General features: G+C 39.3%; 2 protein-coding genes and 2 non-coding genes across 24 annotated transcripts in view; 2 read left to right on the forward strand and 2 right to left on the reverse strand.

Annotated features, from left to right (window-relative positions):
* KMT2C (lysine methyltransferase 2C) overlaps window positions 1–11,879 on the reverse strand; it is a 447,454-nt gene extending 435,575 nt beyond the window's left edge. For 12 of the 18 annotated variants that reach the window (XM_077150546.1, XM_077150540.1, XM_077150498.1 and 9 more), the window contains exon 1: window positions 10,692–11,096. In XM_077150546.1, coding sequence (XP_077006661.1) covers window positions 10,692–10,852 — 161 coding nt within the window. In that variant the 5' untranslated portion in view covers window positions 10,853–11,096. Of the gene's footprint in view, window positions 1–10,691; window positions 11,097–11,739; window positions 11,804–11,856 lie in introns of those variants that run through there. The other 6 variants (XM_077150644.1, XM_077150601.1, XM_077150592.1 and 3 more) reach the window with 4 other exon arrangements.
* On the forward strand, window positions 5,687–5,793 carry LOC143653064 (U6 spliceosomal RNA). Its single transcript, XR_013161073.1, has one exon. It is a non-coding gene; the product is annotated as a U6 spliceosomal RNA (small nuclear RNA).
* Window positions 11,880–14,307: 2,428 nt separating the features above from the next.
* Window positions 14,308–14,413, reverse strand: LOC143652595 (U6 spliceosomal RNA). The gene has a single exon (XR_013160777.1). It is a non-coding gene; the product is annotated as a U6 spliceosomal RNA (small nuclear RNA).
* A 2,061-nt stretch (window positions 14,414–16,474) lies between these two features.
* Window positions 16,475–19,579, forward strand: CCT8L2 (chaperonin containing TCP1 subunit 8 like 2). 4 transcript variants are annotated; one of them, XM_077150719.1, is made up of 2 exons: window positions 16,475–16,590; window positions 17,867–19,579. In XM_077150719.1, the coding sequence occupies exons 1-2, from the start codon at window positions 16,567–16,569 to the stop codon at window positions 19,520–19,522; spliced, it is 1,680 nt and encodes a 559-aa protein (XP_077006834.1). In that variant the 5' UTR covers window positions 16,475–16,566; the 3' UTR covers window positions 19,523–19,579. The 4 variants fall into 4 exon arrangements, with proteins under 4 accessions (XP_077006834.1, XP_077006860.1, XP_077006843.1 ...); XM_077150745.1 differs by lacking the exon at window positions 16,475–16,590 and adding an exon at window positions 17,519–17,578; XM_077150728.1 differs by lacking the exon at window positions 16,475–16,590 and adding an exon at window positions 17,585–17,769.
* The last annotated feature ends 1,855 nt before the right edge of the window (window positions 19,580–21,434 follow it).

The raw sequence follows: 21,434 nt of genomic DNA on the forward strand, positions 1-21,434 counted from the left end.
CACCACCAATTCATTGGGGGTGGCCCTGGATATGAAATTTATCTGCAACGCAAGTGGTACAATATCATTCTCATACATACAAAAACCTAGTCCTATGGAGATAAAGCAATTACACAAAGTGCTGGATACAACTGGCTGCTTCTGCAATACCCATTCCTACCCATAATAACAAGACCCTAAATTTATTCAAGGCAACAATGTATTCAGCTAAAAGATTATATTCCCAGCCTCCTCCGCAGGTAGATATGGCCATGCAACTCAATTCCGGCTGTATAAAAAGCTAAAATATTAAGTTACTTCTTAGAAGGGATATTTTAAGAAAAGAATTGTGCCCTTTGTCATCTCTTCCTCTATTCTTTTCATGGAACATGGACACAATGACGGGGGCTGTAGTAGCCATCATAAAATCTGTAGAGTTGGTTAAGCAGTCAGATAAAAGGAGCTGAGTCCCTAATGAGTTTGCAGTATACGGGCACCATACCGGGCTTAGTGCCCATCCTCCAGACTTTTATGTGAAATAGAAACAAAATTCCTACTTTAGTCACTATTATTTGGGGATTTTCTATCCATAAACACAAAACTAATCCTAACTGATCACTCAGTGGTAGGCCCAAGAATAGAAAACATGGAGTTCACGATGTTCCAAATATATGTGAATCTCTGTATAAGTCAAAAAAGTAAAACCATATCTTTTAAAGGTTGACATTCAAAATTCTCTTATATTTCTGTTATACATTTATCAAATTACAATTCCACCTACACCGTGAAAACTGCATTTCTAAACACCATTTAAAGTCCCTAATAATAACAACCCATCTATCTCTATTTCAAAATAACTTAGAAAAATGAGGGGCAGAGGGTGGGGATAGCCTCACTTAGCTATCTCAATAAAAGAAGTTGGAAATATTTTTGTCCTTAAAGGTCCCTTTTTTCACAAAACCATCTGTTTCCATGATCTATCGCTGTATAACAAACCACTACAAAATCTAATGAATTAAAACCACCACCATTTTATTTATTCATGATTCTGCAACCTTGGCAAGACTCATCTGGATGGTTCCTTCACTGGTCTTACCAGTGGTCACTTTCATGGCTGCATTCAACAGCCAAGTCAATTAAGGACTTAACTCAGCTGGGACACTGAGATAGCTGAACCTCTCTCTTTTCATGTAGTTCCTGGGTCCCTCCCTCTCCACATGGTCTTTCCAATAGACTTCTTACAAGGCAACACAGAGTTCCCAAGAGTGCAAAAGTGGAACCTGCCAAGCAATCATTAGGCTTAGACTCAAAACTAGTAGAGTCATTTCTACTGCATTTGACTGGTTAAAGTGAGTCACCGGGCTAGCAAAGATAAAGGGGGAAGCAACTGTACAATAACCCAAAAATTGGTAGACATGGTTCTTTGGAGATTACAAATATAATAAACTATCATCTCTCCCTTTATTTACTATACAAATAACAGCCTAACACATGACCTCAGGTATGCTTTAATTTTTAATCTCTCTGGGCCTCAATACATATGTAAAATGAAGGGCCAGACTAAATGTTCTTTGAATTCTGATCTAGTTTTAATAGTCTATAATTCTGTAAATACATTAAGTCCAATATGAGGAAAAACTTGGCAATACTAATAAAATGCTTCAGCCTAAGAAGCACCAACCCAATGATGATGTAAGGTAATGAATATGGTTATGTTTCATTTTGTTATTTTATACGCAACTGAGTGCTTACCCCAAATATGTGGTGCCTGCCATTAGTATCCCAAAGATCAGGAAATCAAGGAAGTTTTTTGCTAGGGTCCACCAAAGACTGAATTAAGAATAAACCACAGAAACTTCACTGTGAACCATCAGTTACATTGCTTCTCACACATGTTACAGTGAGGTATAAAGAGTAAGTGACCTACCATAAAACACTTTTTTTTAAATAATTTTAAAACAACTTAATAACAAGACCCATTTAAGGAGACCAACTAATAAAACCCTAGTCAGCAGAGTCATAATATAAAAAGATCCACCTTAACAACATTTATAGATTTGGGTAATATACTTTTTAAAAATGATTTTGTAGTAGCATTACTACATATACAACTTCTAGGGAACTGCTTTGTTTTTCAAATGAAAAATTTTCTATAGATTTCTGCTGACCTAGCTTTTTATACTTCTCGTCTTTTTCTCTATATTAGGAACATACGTAAGGAAATTTTTGTCTCCCCCCCAATAATTACTATATATTAAATTATTCTATCTCATGACATTTGTAGAAATTGACATCTCATTACATGCCTGTCACTAACTTAGGCAATTGCTTGATTAACGATAATTGATGATAGTGGCAATAACAATGAAGATAACAAAACTAGCATATCCTAATAACATTTTTTAATAGCACTTAGAACATTGTTCTAAAGTCTACCCATGTTTCAATTCACTCAGTACTCATAACAATCCTAAATTAGGTATACTGTTATATCCACTTTACAGATAAGGTAGTGAAGGCACAAAAAGTTAAGTAACTTGCCCAAGATCCAATAACTAATAGTGGACCCTAGATACGAATCCCAGTAGCACTGGCCCCAGGAATCTACAACATACCTAGAACATGGTTTTCACATTTGTAAAGTAAGATTAAAGTTTTTAATTATTGGCTTAAAAACATTTTTATAGACGGACATACAAGAGTATACACTCTCCAGAAGTACTATTATTTATGTAGCTTTCTAAATTTTTTCTATGCACAAAAAATATACATTGTTTGAGTTTACGTCCTTTTTACTAAATAAGGTTAAAAGAAAACTTACTGCTTTACAACTTTTGGAAATATTTTCCTCAAATCAACAATGCATCATACACATTCTCTCAATCTGACAGCCACAGATATCCACCTGTCTTAATAAAAATGGCACAGTAGCCCATTGTTGGATATTTTGTTGCTGTCAATTTTTCTCTATTCGCATGCTGCTACTATAAGCATCTTTGTACATGTATACTTATCCAGTTAGGCCAAGAATATATTCTGATTTCCTTTTTCATTTTTCTGAGAATTCTTGGGGGTCTGTCTCCCATCTCCTAAAGGTAACTAAATATCCTAAGTCTTTTATTATTTTCCACATTCTCTCCATATTCTCAGTGATTTCAGGTAACTTACATATCTAATCACTTATCCTCTAGTTCCTAAGCCCCAATCTTACATCTTCAAATGTTCCCTAGACATTTCTATCTTGTAGATATCAATGCCAGGAACTTCAAAATTCCTCCTCTGCAGTGACTGGAATCTTTCCATCTCTACCACCAATATTTTATACCTCCTTTCTTGATCATCTCACAGAGCCTATTTTCTCTGCCTCCAGGTAACTCCTCTCTCCATATTATTACCAGGGTGGTTTTCCTAAAATAGCTATCATTAAATCACCAAGTATCTGAGTGCCTACATTCAACTGTACAAATCATTACACAGAATATAAAGTAATTTAATAAGTTTCCCACCCTCAGGAAGACTGCAAATACTTATTTAAAAAATAAAATAGGGCAGGCCATGGTGGCTCAGCAGGCAGAATTCTTGCCTGCCATGCCAGAGACCCGGGTTCAATTCCCAGTGCCTGCCCATGTAAAAAAAAAAAAAAAGGAAAAGAAAAATAAATAAATAAAATAACCAGGGCATAAAGGAGAGGTTGAGGATATGTAATAAAATAATGACCAATCTTAGCCTACAAGGTGTAGGTCTACCTAGTTTCTAAATTTTAATTAAGTGAAAATATTTAAAAATTGAGAGACTATAAATAAAAATCCAAGTTTCCAGCCTCCGTTGAAAAATCAGAGTTTCTAGAAACAAACATCTCATGATGTCACATAGCAACCATCAGATAGAACTATGTATCAGCTGTACCCTAAGCAAAACATAAAGACAACTAGGAGTCTCTAGGCTGTCTATATTTCCCATTTTATCCTCAACCCAGGGCCTAGGGGTCAGCAGTCATTTATGATCCTACAAGCAGATTCCAACTCTTTTAAGTTATCTGACTCCTTTAAAACAGTTTATAACTCCTGGACTAGAGGATGAGGCCCAAACTCATTAGCCTGGCATTCAAGAATCATCAGTTTGGCCCCACCCCTTACATTAAGCCTCTGTTCTAGTCACACACCACTGGTAATACACCTTGCACACTTCCTCCTCAATAATTGTATTCATATTACTCCCCTGGAACAGTCTCTCACCTTCTTCTCCTTCTACTTAGTTAAATCCCACTGATCCTTCAAGGTCTAATTCAAGTACAACTTACTCCAAATGAACCCTTCTTCCAGAGTTGAATATTCATATTTAACACTTACATGTTCTTTGAGTAACAAGTCCCAAATGAAAGATCTGAAGAGTTACAGAAGAGTATAGAAAACAAGACTTCTTAAAAGTCTCAGCATTTGTGCATCATACACAGTTAAAACTAATAAAATATTTAGCCCAGAAGCAAAATGAAACAATTCTACATGAGGCTTTTTCTAGAATATTACAAAGTACAAAAAGAATGGTGTCATATCTTCTTTTATATTGTGCTCCTAAGTCCTTCAAATTCTGCAAATAGACTGGCACTTCCATCTTTCTATTATATCTTCTACACTAACCACAAATATACATTTATATGCTCTCCATCATACATAGACAAAAATCCTCATTTTACTCCATAACTTTTGCAACTCCTGCCAAGAAGTTCTGAAAATAGCCACTGCAGCATAAATATGATAAAGAAATGTTTAAAACAGAGGAGGAAGGGATTAATTAACATGTAGAAATGAAAAGATAAAGACGGCCAAAGCGATAAAGAAAAACGGGGAGAAAAAAGTAAAGAATGGGACACACATACATGATAAAGAGTTTATTCTATGGCAGTAAAAAATTATGTTCAGTCTAAAAATCACATGGGTGAAAAACCAAATTACATCACATCAAGGGTATAGCACACCTCCCCCCACCACACCCGCTGGCGACAGTGCAGCGAGAGCATCTAATGCTTTCTAACTAAAAACTGACCATCTCCATTTTAGAAAACCAATGAGATTTCACGGAAGCCCCTCAATCACAACTTAAGTGTCTTAAGGTATAGGACTGGACAACTAACTACCTTAGGGGGTGGGGGTGGGGGGCAACAGTAGAGCAGTATGTCTTGTCACCCCTACAACTGACTACAAAGTCTGGTATCACAGAATTAACTGAGAATAGCAAAATGAGAAAATTTTCAGAATGGGAAAATAAACTGTGGTGACATTCAAATTTACATGGAAATCCATGTTTATCGTTTTACATATCAGAACCAATATACCGAATGTAACACTGTACATTAAACTAAAATCATCATATTTTCAAATATTAAAGAGTCAAATAGAAAAAAAAAAAGACCTCATCAAAATTAAACACTTTTGTACCTCAAAGGACTTTAATATGAAAGTAAAACAACAACCTACACAATGGAAGAAAATATTTGGAAACCACATATCTGATAAAGGTTTAATACACAAACTATACAAAGAAATATTTCAACTAAACAACAACAACAACAAAAAAAAACCATTTTAAAAATGGGTAAAAGACTTGAATAGACACCTCTCCAAAGAAGATATACACATGGCCAGAAAGCACATGAAAAGATGCTCAACATCATTAGGTATCATGAAAGTGCAAATTAAAACCAAATGAAGTGCTTGCTTCCACAGCATATATACTAAAATTGGAATGATACAGAGAAGATTACCATGGCCCCTGCTCAAGGAAGACACACAAATTCATGAAGCATTCCATATTAAAAGAAAAAAAACGAATGAGAAGCCATTTCATACCCATTAGAATGGTTGCTATTAAAAAAAAAACAACAACAGAAAATAAGTGATGGAAAGGATGCAGAGAAAAGGAATATTCATTCACTGCTGGTGGCAATGTAAAATGGTGCAGCCACTGAGGAAGACAGTTTGGTGGCTCCTCAGAGAGCTAAGTACAGAATTACCATGTGACCCAGCAATCCTCTACTAGGTATAGATAATATATGAAAACAGGGACTTGAGCAGCTAATTGCACACCAATGTTCACAGCAGCATTATTCACAAATGCCAAAAGATGGAGGCAACCCAAGTATCCATCAACTGATGAATGGATAAATAAACTGTAGTATATACATACAGTGGAATATTCAGCCATAAAAAGGAATGAAGTCCTAACATATGTGACAACACAGATGAAACGTGAAGGTATCATGTTGAATGAAATAAGCCAGACACAAAAGGACAAATATTGTATGATCTCACTGTTATGAAACAATTAGAATAAGCAAACTCACAGAGTCAGAATCTAGAATACGTTACCAGAGGATGGGGTGGGGATAGGGAATGGGAAGTTAAGACTTAAAATGTACAGCGTTTCTATTTGAAACAATAGAAATATTTTGGTAATGAAAGGTGGTGATAGTAGCAAAACATTGTGAGCATAATTATCAGCACTCAAATATATACTTGAATGTGATTAAAGGGAAATGTTAGATTGTCTACTTGGTAACAGAATAAAATTTTTTTTAAAAAATCCATGAAACCATGCTACACAGTGAACCCTAAGTTAAACCATGGACTATAGTTAATTGAAAGTTACCAAGTGTAACAAATGTACCACATAAATGCAAAGTACTGGCAGTGAGATGGTGTATGGAAATCCCATATTTTATGCATAATTGTTCTGTTAATCCACAACCTCTCTAATAGAGAAAAAAAAACATCTGAGATAAGAGGGCTAATTTTCCTATACCTGCTTTTTCAATTAAATTAAAACATTTCTGTGACTATGTACCAGAGACAATTAACAAAATCTTTCATTTATCTAATTACTTAAAAAAATAAGAAAAAAGGATTACTTTACTTAAAAAAATAAGAAAAAAGGATTACTATCATAAAAGTTACAGATCTGCATAATCTTAAAGAGCATAAATAATAGTGCTATCTCAACTATAAATTGTCGACTGTTCTGTCGTTCTATGGAAACAAGATTTTATTGGGGTAGAGGACTTACAAATATAGAGCACCAATATTCATCTATTGCATAGTCACTTTTGCTGACCCCTTCTATGACCTCACTGGTTGTACCTTATTTTTCTATAATAACTAATACTCAAGGTGGTTTTCTAATAATAGTAATTGCCTCTGAAAATAAAGTAGTTCAGGATATAAAGAGTTTATTCACAAAGAGCCAAGGATAGTTCTTCAGAAATCCTATCCCCACCACCTGCTGCCTCTGTACCATCCAACACCCACTCCATTCCCAAACACCAACTCTGTTGACTTGATAAGAAATATGGCAGAATGTTTCCTTTGCTTCCTAATTTAGTAACTGAATTTATTAATTTTCTAAGGAAGAAAAAAAAAGAAAGCTTGAGGAAAAATTTCCATAACGTTAATAGAAAAATAATCTGACTTCTAGTGACATCTCCTTGTGCCTACTTTGTAACAGGAACTTCTTGAGCAATGTTGTGGAAGACCTATGCATCTGATAAATATGATGAGCTACTCCAAATAACCAAATAATTACACAGTCTCAATTGTTAACGGAAACTTTTTAGACAAATGTAAATTTTATCATTCTATATGGATTTGTACAACAGGAAATGTATTTTTAAAATTCTGCCTTTAATTATTTTTAAAAAATCGAAATAATTAAATTAAAAACCTCTGCCTCTAGGGGTGTGCACAGGCAGTTCAGTGGTAGACTCTGTGCCTGCCATGCAGAAAACCCGTGTTCAACTGCTAGCCTTTGCACCTCCCCTCCTCCCCCTATCCCCTCAAAAAACTCTGCCTCTAAGATTAAAAGCTTCAGTTCAAAATCTTGATTTCAGGTGGTAAATACAATTTTAAAGTAATTATAGTTAATTATATAAACCAGTTACTATATAGTCAATGCTTTTTAAATGGAATAAAAATTAAAAATGATCTAGCTAATTCTATAATCAAGAAAATGCTTAATGTACTGAACTATTAATAATTTAAAAACTCAAACTTAAGTAAAATATAATTGGCAGTGCACAGTAAACACTTCTTTTTAATCCAAAGACAAATACACAAACTCCAATCGAAAAAAATGAGTGTCATAAGCCATATTCTCTGGCTTAACACAACCCACTAAGTTAGTAATTATCTAAATAACACTGACAATTTAAAACCTTTATCTCTATAACATTTCAAAATAAATTAGTCTTCATTTCTTAGGTAAATTATTCGCAATTTCACATAATTTCAGTGAATAATACCTAATTTACTTTTGTTATGTATCAATTTCACTTTCAGGGTCTTTTCTACATAAATCCTAAAAACAGTACAGAGATACACACTTGAAAAAATCTTCTCTTTGCTTTCCATTTCACATATTAGTTTCCAGTCACCTATTTCTAAACAATTAAAGATTTCATTGCCTTAAAAAAGGGACACCTAGTTTCAAAGAATTCAGTATAAAGTTTGGAACCATAAAAATTACTGCCAGACTCTACTTTCTTATAAGGACTGCTATATTAGTTGTCAAATTTAAAAGATAAAACTCTCTTAAGACTCTGAATTTCTCTAAATATTTCCCAAAGTTTGATGTCTTTATACTGTTAGTTCATTCTGTATAAATTTTTTATTTCTCAAAAATATTTTAATTTCACCTTTTCCTTCATTCATAAGAAATAAAAATTCCCACTATCAAATGTCTAAAGCTAAATCGATCTTTCTTGGACGCATGCAGGAGTTGCACCAATACAAATTAGTTCATTTCAATAGTGTGGAGGGGGAGGAGTAGGAAAAAAGGAGGGGAAAAGGGAGGGAAAGAAGGAGAGAAAGAGAAGGAGCACGCAGCGCAAGCGAGTGTGTGAGGTGAGGTGTGTGACAACGTCGTTGGGTATACTCTAGAAAGAGTAAGAATTTAAATTCAAGTAGAAAATACATAATAACCCCAATTAATGTTCAAAAAGAGACCAAGAAAAGGTTTCCAAATAAAGAAAACGGGAAGCATTTTCCCTCTATGGCTTGATCTGCTGTGTTTCAAAGGATACAAAAAATTGATGAAGTTTAAAGTTACTTCAACCTTTACCTTCCTTCTGCCAATTTCAGTTAATACAGTAATAATAATGGTACTTTACACCTGACCTTATACTGCAATGCAAGTGTCATAATAAATAAACACTGACTTTGTATCACAAAGAATCTAATGCAGTAATATATACATCCTGTACTTCTTGTTTCCCTGATTTGTCACAGCTAGGTAAGAGCTAGTAATAAAATATGGAGGCACTGAAGCCCTGAATCACATTCATAGCAAAAGGATAGTAAGGCAAAAAGAGTGCATATAGTCGAGGGCTTAATGGGGTTCCACAACCCTGCTCTGTTACGCCTCAGTTAGCACTACTATTTGTACTCTACATCGCCAAACAAAACAATACTATTTATTAAATGAATGCGCCCAAATCAAAGAAAAAGGCTTCCTATATACTTGCTGGTTTCCTCTACTCACCTCTACTTACAACCACCCTTTCCACCCCCAGTTCAAGAGAAATATCATATAGTAAAGTGAGTAACCAGTACACACCCTTCTACAACTTTATAAGACATTCACAGATCTTCCACAGCACATTAAAAAAATTCAGAGAAAGTTGCTGCCTAACCATTTTTTGAAGACGTTTCTAGTTATCTAATAAAGTCACATTCCTAACCAATTTTCAAAAATAAACAAAAGCTATTCCCATCCCAGTAATAGTTGAGTGACTAATTCGATATAAGTTTAAGCAATTTATATCTATATTACATCTAAATAAACGTGTTCTTCATATTCTGCCTTGTGTGGGAACACTGGCTACAACTTAAGGCACGGTTTTATGTTAAATTGTGTGACACAAAAATCGGGCTTTCTGGTGTGGAGCAGGGTAGTTCTGGGTGCTGGGGGCGGGGGAGAAAAGTCAAATGACTTCCAAATATAACATTAAAGGACGAAAATAAAGGCTTGCAATCAAGAAAAGGTAAAGGAACAACGAGCTGACAAAGAAAAACAGCACTTGTTTTCCGTTTTCTTCTTACCCACAAAACGATGCCACGGAGACCACCTGGTAGGGCATTTTGACAGCTACGGGAGAGTTTCCCGAGAGCAGATAGCTTTGCAGCTTCTCATAAATTCATCGAGGGTACTACCTGGATATGCTTCATATGTTTTTTTTAAGTGATCCACTTAGGCCAAAACACATCTACGAGAATTTTCTCCGCAAAAAAAAAAAAAAGAAACACTAAGAAAACACACCGAAAACCCCAAACTAAAAAGTAAAGTGTCGTGGAGACAAGAGAACCGACAGGAGCCTTATTTGGCAGAGTAAGGTGCTGGGTGTTCCAGGGTGGAGGCTGGGGGAGCACAGATCTGTTTGTAAAGGGGGCGCCGGAGGGGGTGTGGGGAGAGGGCCGAGAAAGTCAGGGGAAACGCAAAATGCAGAGAGCGAAAGAAGTGTGTGCCAATGAGACATTAAGCCGACAGTAATCTCTCCCCAACCCCCACTCCCGGGGGGGGCAGTCAGTGAGGCTTGGAGGGAGCGAGACGAAGGTGGGGGAGCGGGGCGGAGGGTGGGGAGCGAAGGGCCAAGTGTGCCTGTGACAGCTCCGCTCTCGGCGCCCGGGGCTGGCTCCCAGCCTGGCTCCCTCACACACTGAACTTACTTCTTTCTGGCTCTCTGGAAAGGGGAAGCGCCATCTTTGCGAGGCCGGCCCCGAGGTCTTTTGTCTGCGGCTGCGGGGCTCGGAGCCGGGGCTCCGGTCTCCTCGGGGGGTGGTGGCGGCGGCTGCGGCTGCTCCACACTCTTGTCCTCTTCCGACGACATCCTAGTCACCAGGAAAGACACATGGATCCCGGTCCTCCTCCTGGGGGGCTCCTCCTGCCTCCGCCGCTGCTGCCGCCGCCGCTGCTGCTCTGGTTCCTCCTCCCTGGCTCAGCCTCTCGCATTTCCCGCAGCCCCGGGAGCAGCAGCAGGTACCGGGAGAGGAGGCAACATGGAGCGAGCAGGACACGCACTCACACACATACACACGCGGGCGCGCGCACCTCCGCGCGCTGGGGCCGGGCGAGGGGCCTCGGGCCGGCGGGGGCGGGGCGGGGCGGAGTGAGGGCGGGGAGGGTGCGGGTGCGGGCGGCTGCGGCGGGCGGGCGCGGGACGAGCGCGCGGGCCGGCAGGAGGCGGCGCGCGCGGGCAAGGCGCCCGGGAGCCGGGGGCGCCGGGGAGCGCTGGGCTCGACCCCGGGGGTCTGCACTCGCGGCCTCTCCCCCGAGCGCCGCCCGCGGCGGGGAAGAGAAAGGGGCCGAGGTGGGGGAAGAGGTGGGTGAGAGGGGCCCGGTTCGCGAGCTGGGGGCGTCGCAGCCCGAGGTCGTGGCCCCCCACCCCGCCGCGGTTGCCCAGGCGTCCGCGGTCGTCAGGCCCGGAGAGGCGGCGGCGGCACGAGGAGGCGGCGGCGAAGTTTTGACAGCTGCTCCAGTTGTTGTTGTTGGTTCCGGGGTTGCGCGAGCGTCGGCCCCCTCTCCGGGTTTCTCTCTCTGGGCGGGCGCCTCGCTCGCTCGAACGTTCACACACTCACACACGCACGCTCACTCTCCCGAAGCAGGGAGGAGGAAGTTTTGCTGGTGTGTGCACACAACACACACACACACACAACAGTGGCCGTAACGCAATGGCTGCGCCGGTATCTCTCCCCCGGGGCGACACGCACCACAGACCTCTCAAACTCACCGCCGTCTCGCCCACACACAACTGCCTCGATGTCCCCCGCTCCCTCCCCCTACTCCTCAGGGTCCCCTGCCCCCGCCCCCCCGCGTGCCGCCGCTGCCACTCACAGAACTCCCTCCGCGCCTGCGCCGCTCCCTGCCTCCCGCAGACGCGCTGCCGCCGCCGCCGCCGCCACCACCACCGCTGACCTCACCGCCTCCTCCCCCTCCGGCTCCCCCGCCCACCCCCAGGTCTCCCTCCCCTCCTCTGACGCGGCGGCCCGGGCCACTGCCGCGACTCCGACTCCGGCTCCGGCTCCGGCTAAGGAGAGAGCCAAACTGTGGATAAAAACTTCCGGGATCAGGATCCAGAAAAATACGGGGAAAGGGAGAAAAAGGAAAACTGTGTAAACACTCAAAAATATACTGTCATATAGAATAAACCTGGCATGGTATAAAGAACGTTTCTGTCTCTGGTGCTTTTGTTTCCTTTCTACATCTACCCAGCGTATACAATGTATATAGAAATTACATTGCCTGAAGGGGACTTTACTATGTTCACATACATTTGTTTTGTTTTGTTTCAATGTATGTCTATGGAGAAAAAGAAATGGAGTGCAACTTCATTATGATCTAATTCCAGTTATGGTTTCGTATTATAATGTCATTTTTAAAATAATCCGGAAAAGGCGAATAAAACTGTAAGAAAGATCAATGATATTTTGAGGAATAAAATGCTAAAAGACAAAATAAGCTAATAAAAACCCAACAACTTGATTTTTTTTTAATAAACTACTGTAAAGACATCCTTTAAGGTAGCTGGAGCTCCGATGACGATCATCAGCCTCTTGGGACTACTGCCCCAACTCGAGGAAAATGAGAGTAGGGGCCTGGCAAGAGACCCAGAAGGGGTAGCCTGAAAGCAAACTGACAGATGGGCCTACAACTTGATTTTAATGTTCACTGTGTTGTGATAAAAAGACAAAAATCGAATTATTTCTAAGCCACCACTTATAATATGTGATGATGGTAAGAGAAAAATGGGATAGATTTAGGAACCTTGAAATATAAACTTACAAATTTGGAATTCTAGATTTATTCTAATATGAAGGTAACAGACAATGCATTACTCTCTGCTTTCCTTTCTATTCACTATTGAATAATACATAGGAAGGAAAATATTATAGATTTGAATTGGGGAAAAACATTAAGACCTCTAAACCATTTGAGAAGAATAATAGTAAGCTATCATTTAATAGCATTTACTTTGGGCCTGGCATTGCTAGGCACTTTATGATCACGATTTCTTTTAAGTTTCATAACATTTTAGTAAAGGTAAAATAATATTTTTTTTCCAGTGGTATTGTTCTGCCTCTTTCCTCCCAAAAGCCATAATATACATTTTGAATTATATTTCCCATGTGGGAAAAATATATACACTTCGATTTCCAGAGTCTAGGATGACTAAAAGCATAATTTTCTGAAATGGCTGAAATGAGGAATATAGTAGGTTAGTAATTTGAATTCTTTCAGGTGTAACCCCTGTTGACTTCCTTAGACTTAACTAAATTCACAGGCAAAAGTGGGTTTGGAGAGAAGCTGGCTTGGTGACTGCAAACTATAAATTTCCTATCATATATAGAAATATAACATATACGTGACTAATAATAAATTTGTAAAGTGGTATATTTAATATTATTAAATTCAAATATTAAATCCCTTTTTTCATTTTTTCTGCACATTGTCCTTTAAAGTACACTTTCAAATACTGGATTATTGATCCAAATGTTATGTTTACTTGTGTCCAATACTAAAAATTAGAGTAGACATTTCCAACTGTGAGTTCCGTGTGCACAAAATTATACATCAGCATAATTTACTTCAGTATACTTCTGCCCCTTGGAGAATTTAAGCATCAGTACATGCCAAGTGCAAGTTGCTCCTGCTGGAGATAATTTTTCAAAGGAAGCAATAAGGAAATGAAAACAGTAAATGGCAGCGTAGAAATGGGGGTTTTTACAGTGATGCTCCTAGAAAGACAAAATATGATGAAGGTGAGTAAACCCTGCCTTAGATCTCCATTTCTTTGGCTACTCTAAACAGAAAGGGAATTGGGGTTTGTATTAAAAGGACTGATAGCAGGCTCTTTGGCATGAAGTTATCCTGGGCGGAGCAAAGAAAATAAACCCAGGATACTGAGGAAGGATTTAAAGAATACTTATTCAACATAAATAAAGGTTTTCCAAAGGTTTTTCCATTTTAGTCATCCAAATTACACTGCTCTAAAACCACAATGGCAAAAAGCCCAGGGGGCAGGTGGCTGAAATTCCTCAAAATTATAAAATCAGAAAGTCATTGGGCATATAAAAGTAGGACCAAACACCAAAGAAAAGTTAGAATGTCTACTTCCAAATAAGTACATGTTAAATATGCATTTTTTTAAAATGTGGTAGACATGCACCAAACTGTTAACAGTGACCATCTCTGAAGGTTTGGATTATAATGAACTTTCATTTTCTAAGTTATGTCTTTTCTATAATATCTGAATTTTTCACAGTGCATGTAGTACTGTTTTATTTTTTAAACATGGAACGCTTCACAAATTTGCATGTCATCCTTGTGCAGAGGTCATGCTAATCTTCTCTGTATCGTTCCAATTTTACTATACGTGCCGCCAAAGTGGCACTCTTATAATCAGAAAAAACAGACATCAAAATATTTTAAATGCAGGGAGAAGTTATCTGCAACAAAGAAAACCAGTATCTCACAAAACTGTAAGCAAGGGAGATTCTCAAGATTCTAGCAAGCAGGTGACAGTGAATAAAAATTCATAGTGCAGTACCTTTTCTTACTAATTGAAGGTCTATAAAATATCATTGATGTAGTGTTCATTTAGAGTGCAGTCTTTATTGCTTGTTTTGAGTGTTTGTAAAAATATTTATAAGGCTTTTTCATAGTTTCATTACTAAACATCTCTCTGTTTTTGTTTGCCCATAAAGTCTTGAATTCTTCAGTGCCTTTTAAGGAATCAAACTTTCAAAGTTGTGGAAGGCTCATTGAAGACTTAAATTTTAGATCTGATAATTTTTGTATTCATATTTTTACTATTAAAATATACTAAAAAAGTCTGCACTCATAGGAAATAATTTTTGTCCTTTATTTTTTCAATAGACTTTTAAAAAGAATTTCAGTCACTTAGAACTATATTTAGTTCATAATTATTCCATAGTACACTTTAAGTTTTAAAACTTCATAATACTTTGCCAAAGTTATTTCAGGAATTTATACCATACCATAGATCTGTGTGATGGAAAAATCAAAGGAAGAAATCAACATGGCATAACTAGATGTTTTGCAGTATGTTTGATAAAGATATGAATCTTGCCCTCCAGGTGTCAATATCTTAGACCTGGCAGTACTTAACATGAACACAAAAAGAGAAGCAAGCAACTGAAAAATAAACATCGAAAAAGCATACAAATAGAAATATTAAATATTTACATCTACTGTGTTCAAGAGAATAGTTTTAAAAGAAATGGATCCCTGAGATATTGGAGGAAGGGCTGAAAGGAGTCATAGGGGCCAGCAAGTGTCAAAAACTCTAAGAAATTCCCAAACGACAAAGGGTGATTATGACCATTGTGGAAAAGGAAACACACACATACACTTTCTTAGGTTCATATTCTTTATACAGGACTGTCTAACAGCCTGTATTGATGCCTACCCATCTTAGCAGGTCAAAATTTATATTTTTAGATCATGTATATAATGGGCTAACTACATGCAAACTCTTATGGCACACATACAAGAATTTCTTTACATTTATTTTATATCTAATCAGTTTATCTGAAGGATAAGTAAAACTCTTCACAATGAATATAACAGTGACAATGTCCTCATGATAAAAATGCTAAATTGAGATTTAATTCTTCCTTGGTTAGCTAGATCTAACTAAAGGCAGATAAAAACTCTTCAGTCCAGTATTTCAGGCCTGTTTTGAGACTGGACAGTTATCACATCTTCACTCTCCTCTGTACTGTACACACAAGTGAATATCTTACATGACAAAATTATATACTTTGATATCAGACACAGAACTTGCAGCCCCATTCGAAGTCTAAATTCCTTGACAGGGCTTCCTAGGACCTGGAAAGGCCCTGCCCTGCTTCACCTCCCCCGTTCTTCCCTCCTCACCATAAACTCCAGTCTTTGGAACTACTTTTGATAGACTTTCACCATGCTGCCCCAATCATTGCCACTTCCTTTTTTCACCTGGCCAGTTCTTACTTTTTTTTTTTTTTTTTCCAGTTCTCACTTCAGACTTCACTTCCACTCCTGAACTCTCCACCTCTTTGGGGACTCCTGGGCCCCCCTGGATACTTCTTTAACACCTTGTGCTTCCCCAGTCTCAGCTCTCCTAGCCTGTAATCAAATTGCTTGATGAGTTGTCTATATCCCATCCTAAGCTCAGTAGAGTCAGTGACAGTTGTCTGTCTCATTCACCCTTTATCTCTACCATTCAACAATGGTACTTGGTACATTATTACATACCAGCTCAAAAAACAGTTGTGGAATAAGTGAAATAAATGTGAAAATGTATGGTAAATGTTAGAAAAAGAGCTAAGATGGTACTTTACAGAAGTGTTTATAAAATAAACTGTATCTTTGTAGATAATGTATACATGTATACCATGCTACATTTTGTGTTGGTTGTTACAGTTTACATTCCTATTATGATACAGGCAAGTCATCTTTGCCACCTATAACAAACATTCATCATGGGGCCCTCTTCACAGTGTTACAGGATTTCAGAAGTCTGGGCCACAAGGTTCATGCCAGATGGTGTCTCCAAAAGGAAAAGAGGTAAAAATAGTTGAACACAGTCTTCAGACAAAACATCTCCTTAGAAACATTTCTCTGAGGACCTAAAAGCCAAGATAATGTTGAGGGAAAAGTGATTATAAGATATCATATACGATATCCTTCTAAGTTACTATCATCTTTGTATTCCCCATTCCATTGAACTTGCTAAACTAAAACAGAAGCAATCATTACTCCATGCTTCTATATGAGGAAGGGAAGGACAAAGGCAGGGAGGGAGGGAGGCAGGATGGATGTAAGGAAGAAAAATTCTAAGGGCAGAGGGTAAGAGTGGGAGAGAGATCAGCTTTTAAATCTCAGGGTACCAACCCTCTTCACTTTGGTTTTCTACCTCCTTTGACCCCTTCACCTTCCCCAGTGGTCACTTTTCATTTCTCTGGGTCCATTTCTATTTGTACATCTGTAGTTTGGCTTCTTTCCCTCTCTGGTCTTGAACTGCCTCTGCCAGCTCATGGTATGGTTGTCATTTGGAGGAGTTGTTGCTCAGGCATGCAACTGGCAGCCTTGCGCACCTGCAACCTGAGAGACAAAAGACGAGTAGACACCTTAAGGAGACTGATGGACAGGCACAAACTGATAGCGTAGCCCCCAAAAGGCAAAGGCAGACTGATAACAAAGACCTTGCTGGTACTACTAAGACCTGCAAAACAAAGTACGAAAAATAAAAAGGCATCATCCCTCAGCTTCCCTCTCAAAAAAATAAAATACAGCAGTCACAGCTTCATCAGGAATTTAAAGTTGGTATGTATTTCCATCCAATTTGCTCTCCACTGTCTCTGAAGTTAAAATGAACCTCTCGAGCCTGGCACAGATACATGTGTATCTCAACTGCTGGACAACTTAGGCCTGACTTGTGCCTGTCATCAGGGCTACCTGATTCCAACCATCCTTCTGTGACCTCATTTGCTAACCCTGATTCTATTTGCCCCTTATGACTTAATCAATTAGAGATCCTGTTTCAGCTACCAAGGTTCAAAGGCCCTAACAATCCAGTTCCTTTACCAAATCAGTTTTCGGTGTGGTTTGAGTTGAGCCCTTACCAGATGAGAAACCAAACCTTACATCACTCATCCTTGGACTTAAGCCAAAAGTGCTTAGGTGACTTCTCCACATTGCACTGATGGACTTTTGGTTCCTTGTTTTCACTGACCTCTTGAATAGGTGCAAAGATAGGTGTCGGGGGGCCCCTGCTGCTTTTTCTAAACCCCTATTTCTAAAGCATCTCTTAAGTCCATCATGATCTGTCTTCTCTCCTCAGGCAATGGATAACAGAGTCCCTTCAGCCTTGGAGCTGCCACAGTTACTGGACCAGAGCACAGAACAAAGCACAAGGAGTCCAGGAGGACAAAAGTACTTGCTGAGCAGCACCGCTGCCGTCCAGACTCTGGCCAGTGTCATTCGGACTTGTTTTGGCCCCTTTGGAGGACAGAAGCTCTTGGTAACTGCTAAAGGAGAAACAGTCTGCACAGGGTTTGCCACTGCCATTCTCCGGGCCTTAGAATTGGAACATCCAGCAGCTTGGCTCCTCCGGGAAGCTGCCCAAACCCAAGCAGAGAACAGTGGAGATGGCACAGCCTTTGTGGTTCTTCTGACAGAAGCCTTGCTCAAGCAGGCAGAACACCTGCTGCAGGCGGGCCTACCTCGCCCTCAACTCCGGGAGGCCTATGCAACAGCGACCACAGAGATCCTGGCACTATTGCCTTCCTTGGTGATCCGATCATTGGGTCCTTTGGAAAATCCATTTTGGGCCCTCCATTCTGTAATGAATACCCACTCTCTGTCCCAGACAGACTTCTTGACCAAGTTAGTAGCCCAGGCTTGCTGGGCTACCAGGGAGCTAGATGGGAAATTTAAACCTGAGCGTGTTGGGGTGTGCACACTGCGTGGAGCAGCCCTAGAGAATTCGTGCCTACTCCCAGGGTTGGTGGTGTCTGGGAAACCCTGTGGACAAATAATCATGGTGGCAAACGGGGCCAGGGTGGCTCTGTTTGCTTGTCCCTTTGGACCTGCCAGTCTGAATGCTCCAGCAAGTGCTCGGCTTTCTAGTCCTTCTGAGCTATCTAAATTCAGGAAAGGAAATGAACAATTGGTAGAAAAGCAAGTAGCCCAATTGTCTGCTATGGCTATTAATGTGGTGGTGGTCTGGGGGGAAATTGATGAGAAGACCCTAATACATGCTGATAATCATGGCATCATGGTGATTCAAGTAAATTCCCGGCGGGAGATGGTTTACCTGAGTGAGGTGTTGGACACCCCTTTGATGCCTCACCTGCTTCCTCCCCCAGTACCAGGGAAGTGCCAGAGGGTTTATGGACAGGAGCTGGGAGAAGCTTTGGCTGTGGTATTTGAATGGGAATGTCCAGACACACCTGCCCTCACCGTGGTCCTCAGGGGGGCCACAACTGAGGGATTACGAGTTGTAGAGCAGGCTGTCTACCATGGCATTGATACCTATTTCCAACTGTGTCAGGATCCCAGACTGCTTCCAGGAGCTGGGGCCACAGAGATGGCTCTGGCTAAAGTACTCTCAGAAAAAGGTAGCAAATTGGAAGGGCCTAATGGCCCTGCATTCTTAGCATTTGCCCAGGCCCTGAGGTCTCTTCCTAAAACCCTGGCAGAGAATGCAGGCTTAGCTGTCTCAGATGTGATGGCAGAAATGAATGGAGCTCACCAAACTGGAAACTTCCTAATAGGCATAGGAGAAGAAGGGATAATAAATGTGGCCCAGCAAGAGGTGTGGGACACTCTAATAGCCAAAGCTCAAGGATTTCGAGTGGTAGCTGATGTGGTATTACAGCTAGTGACTGTAAATGAAATTATAGTGACCAGGAAAAATCCCATACAAAAGCAGGACTTGGATCCTGATTCTAAGAAGACAAAGAAACGCCCAACTTCTTTAAGAAAAAAACTTTGAAATGAATAAATAGCAACATCTTCAATAAAATGGAGATTGCCAAGGAGGGCATAGTCACCCTAGAGATTAATGTTTGCCTTATTTATTCCCGCCATATTCTCTCCGCATTAGAGTCCATTTCTTTAGGGAAACAACAACAACAAAAGGACTATAAGATAAAAGTCTTTTTCTGATTTACTGATTTACTTTCTTTCAAATTCTTAGATTTTTTCATTTCCTGTTTCTCTCTATCAGATTGATCCCTTCCTTAAAATAAGAGCATGATTCAATTCCATTAAATAATCTTTAAGTACCTGTGTTTTGTGGATGCAGAAGAAGTGCAGTAATCTCTTTCCAACCGTTTGAGTATCCATGCGTGATACTCTAGTAATGTGTGAATTTATGCCTAGTTGTCTCTTTAATAATCTGGACAACATCAGTTCCAATTTGCAGGAGTTGCCAATCATTCCTGTTGTGGTTATTTGGAAAAAGGGAATATCATTTTAAAGCACCAGAAAAAAAATAAAGGAAGAAAAAGTTGTTGGTAGACAGAAATAGACTTTTGTTTTTATTTTTATTTCTTTAAGAATCCTTAAATACTAAGGATTTATTTTATTATTATAAAATAATAAAAGATAAGGGAGAATGAACACAACCTTAGAACTGTACTATGGTTGCTAGGGAGCACCTGGAGGAGCTTATCCAGAGCAGAGCAACGATTGGGATACCCCAGCACATTAAAGAAAGGATTTGAGCTACAAGCACCAGGCTGGGCTTTGAGAAACAGAGAGAGAGAAGGGTTTGAGCAGGTTTGGCGTATACTACCGAAGTATTTTCCACTTCAACCATTCAAGTTACTCTGCCTCTCTGGGAAAAGAGCAAAACCTAGGAGGCAAAATCAAGGAGATGGGAAGTTGCAATCTCTTAGAGTAAAAAACAAAACAAAACAAAAACCGTCAAAGAACTTTAAACATCTGGAGAGAGAACTAGACTTGACAACAAAACAAAACAAGTTGACAAGCATTCTTTTGAAACTCTGAGGAAATGAAATCCTGAAAAGTTTTTAGTGAGCAAAGGATAACTGCAAGTATACAGAAGTATACTCATATATGCATTATTAGTAATTTAAGATATATGAAACATTACTGATACATTTTCACTTGTATTGTCTTCATCATATTTTACTGAATATAACTAAGTGCTTTCATATTTCTGTCCTGCCCTTAGTTTCCCTATTGTTCTCATTAAATCTCAAATTCCACGATAGTGATGATAATACAAATAGTTAAATTTTTTTTTCACATGGGCAGGCACTAGGAATCGAACCCAGGTCTCCAGCATGGCAGGTGAGAACAATGGCCCGCCCCAAATAGTTAACTTGTAAATGCTGTTCAAAAGCATATTACATAAATTTTATTTAATCCTCAAATTTATAAGTAAGAAAAGTGCTTATCTCCCAGTTGCAGGAGACACAGTTGAGCTTCAGAAAAATTTAATTGCCCAAAGTTACATAGTAAGTAGAAGACGAAAACCTATTCTTATGGGTTTTTATTATCCATTATGTTTTATTGCCCCAACCATTAATTTCTCTATTGTGGATGATTTCAGAATGTAACCCCTGTGATTAGGGATAAAGTATGTGTGTCTCAAAATGGTCCTTTAAAATTTTACAATTAGCATTTTTTTCCAATTGGACAATAAGCCATGTCTGTTTTTCTAAATGGCCCCCTCCCTACCCACACAAAACATTCCAGTTATAGATCTAAGATATTTGTAGGCCAAATAATGTAACACAGTATATTTTAAATTTTCCAAGTTTGAATCACAAGGGACTTTTCAATAATTTACTTTGGGGAAAATCACATTATGACATTTCATTACCATCTTCTTTTCCCCTAGACTGACAGATACACACACAAACACAAATGTATAC

The sequence above is a fragment of the Tamandua tetradactyla genome, chromosome 1, assembly GCF_023851605.1.
Source record: "Tamandua tetradactyla isolate mTamTet1 chromosome 1, mTamTet1.pri, whole genome shotgun sequence".
Taxonomy (NCBI): domain Eukaryota; kingdom Metazoa; phylum Chordata; class Mammalia; order Pilosa; family Myrmecophagidae; genus Tamandua; species Tamandua tetradactyla.

Excerpts from the sequence above, each read along its gene's own strand:
- CCT8L2 (XM_077150719.1), top strand. The coding sequence starts at position 16,567 with ATGGTGTCTCCAAAAGGAAAAGAG. Across the intron at positions 16,591-17,866 it reads TGTCTCCAAAAGGAAAAGAG|GCAATGGATAACAGAGTCCC; the intron begins GTAAAAATAGTT and ends TTCTCTCCTCAG.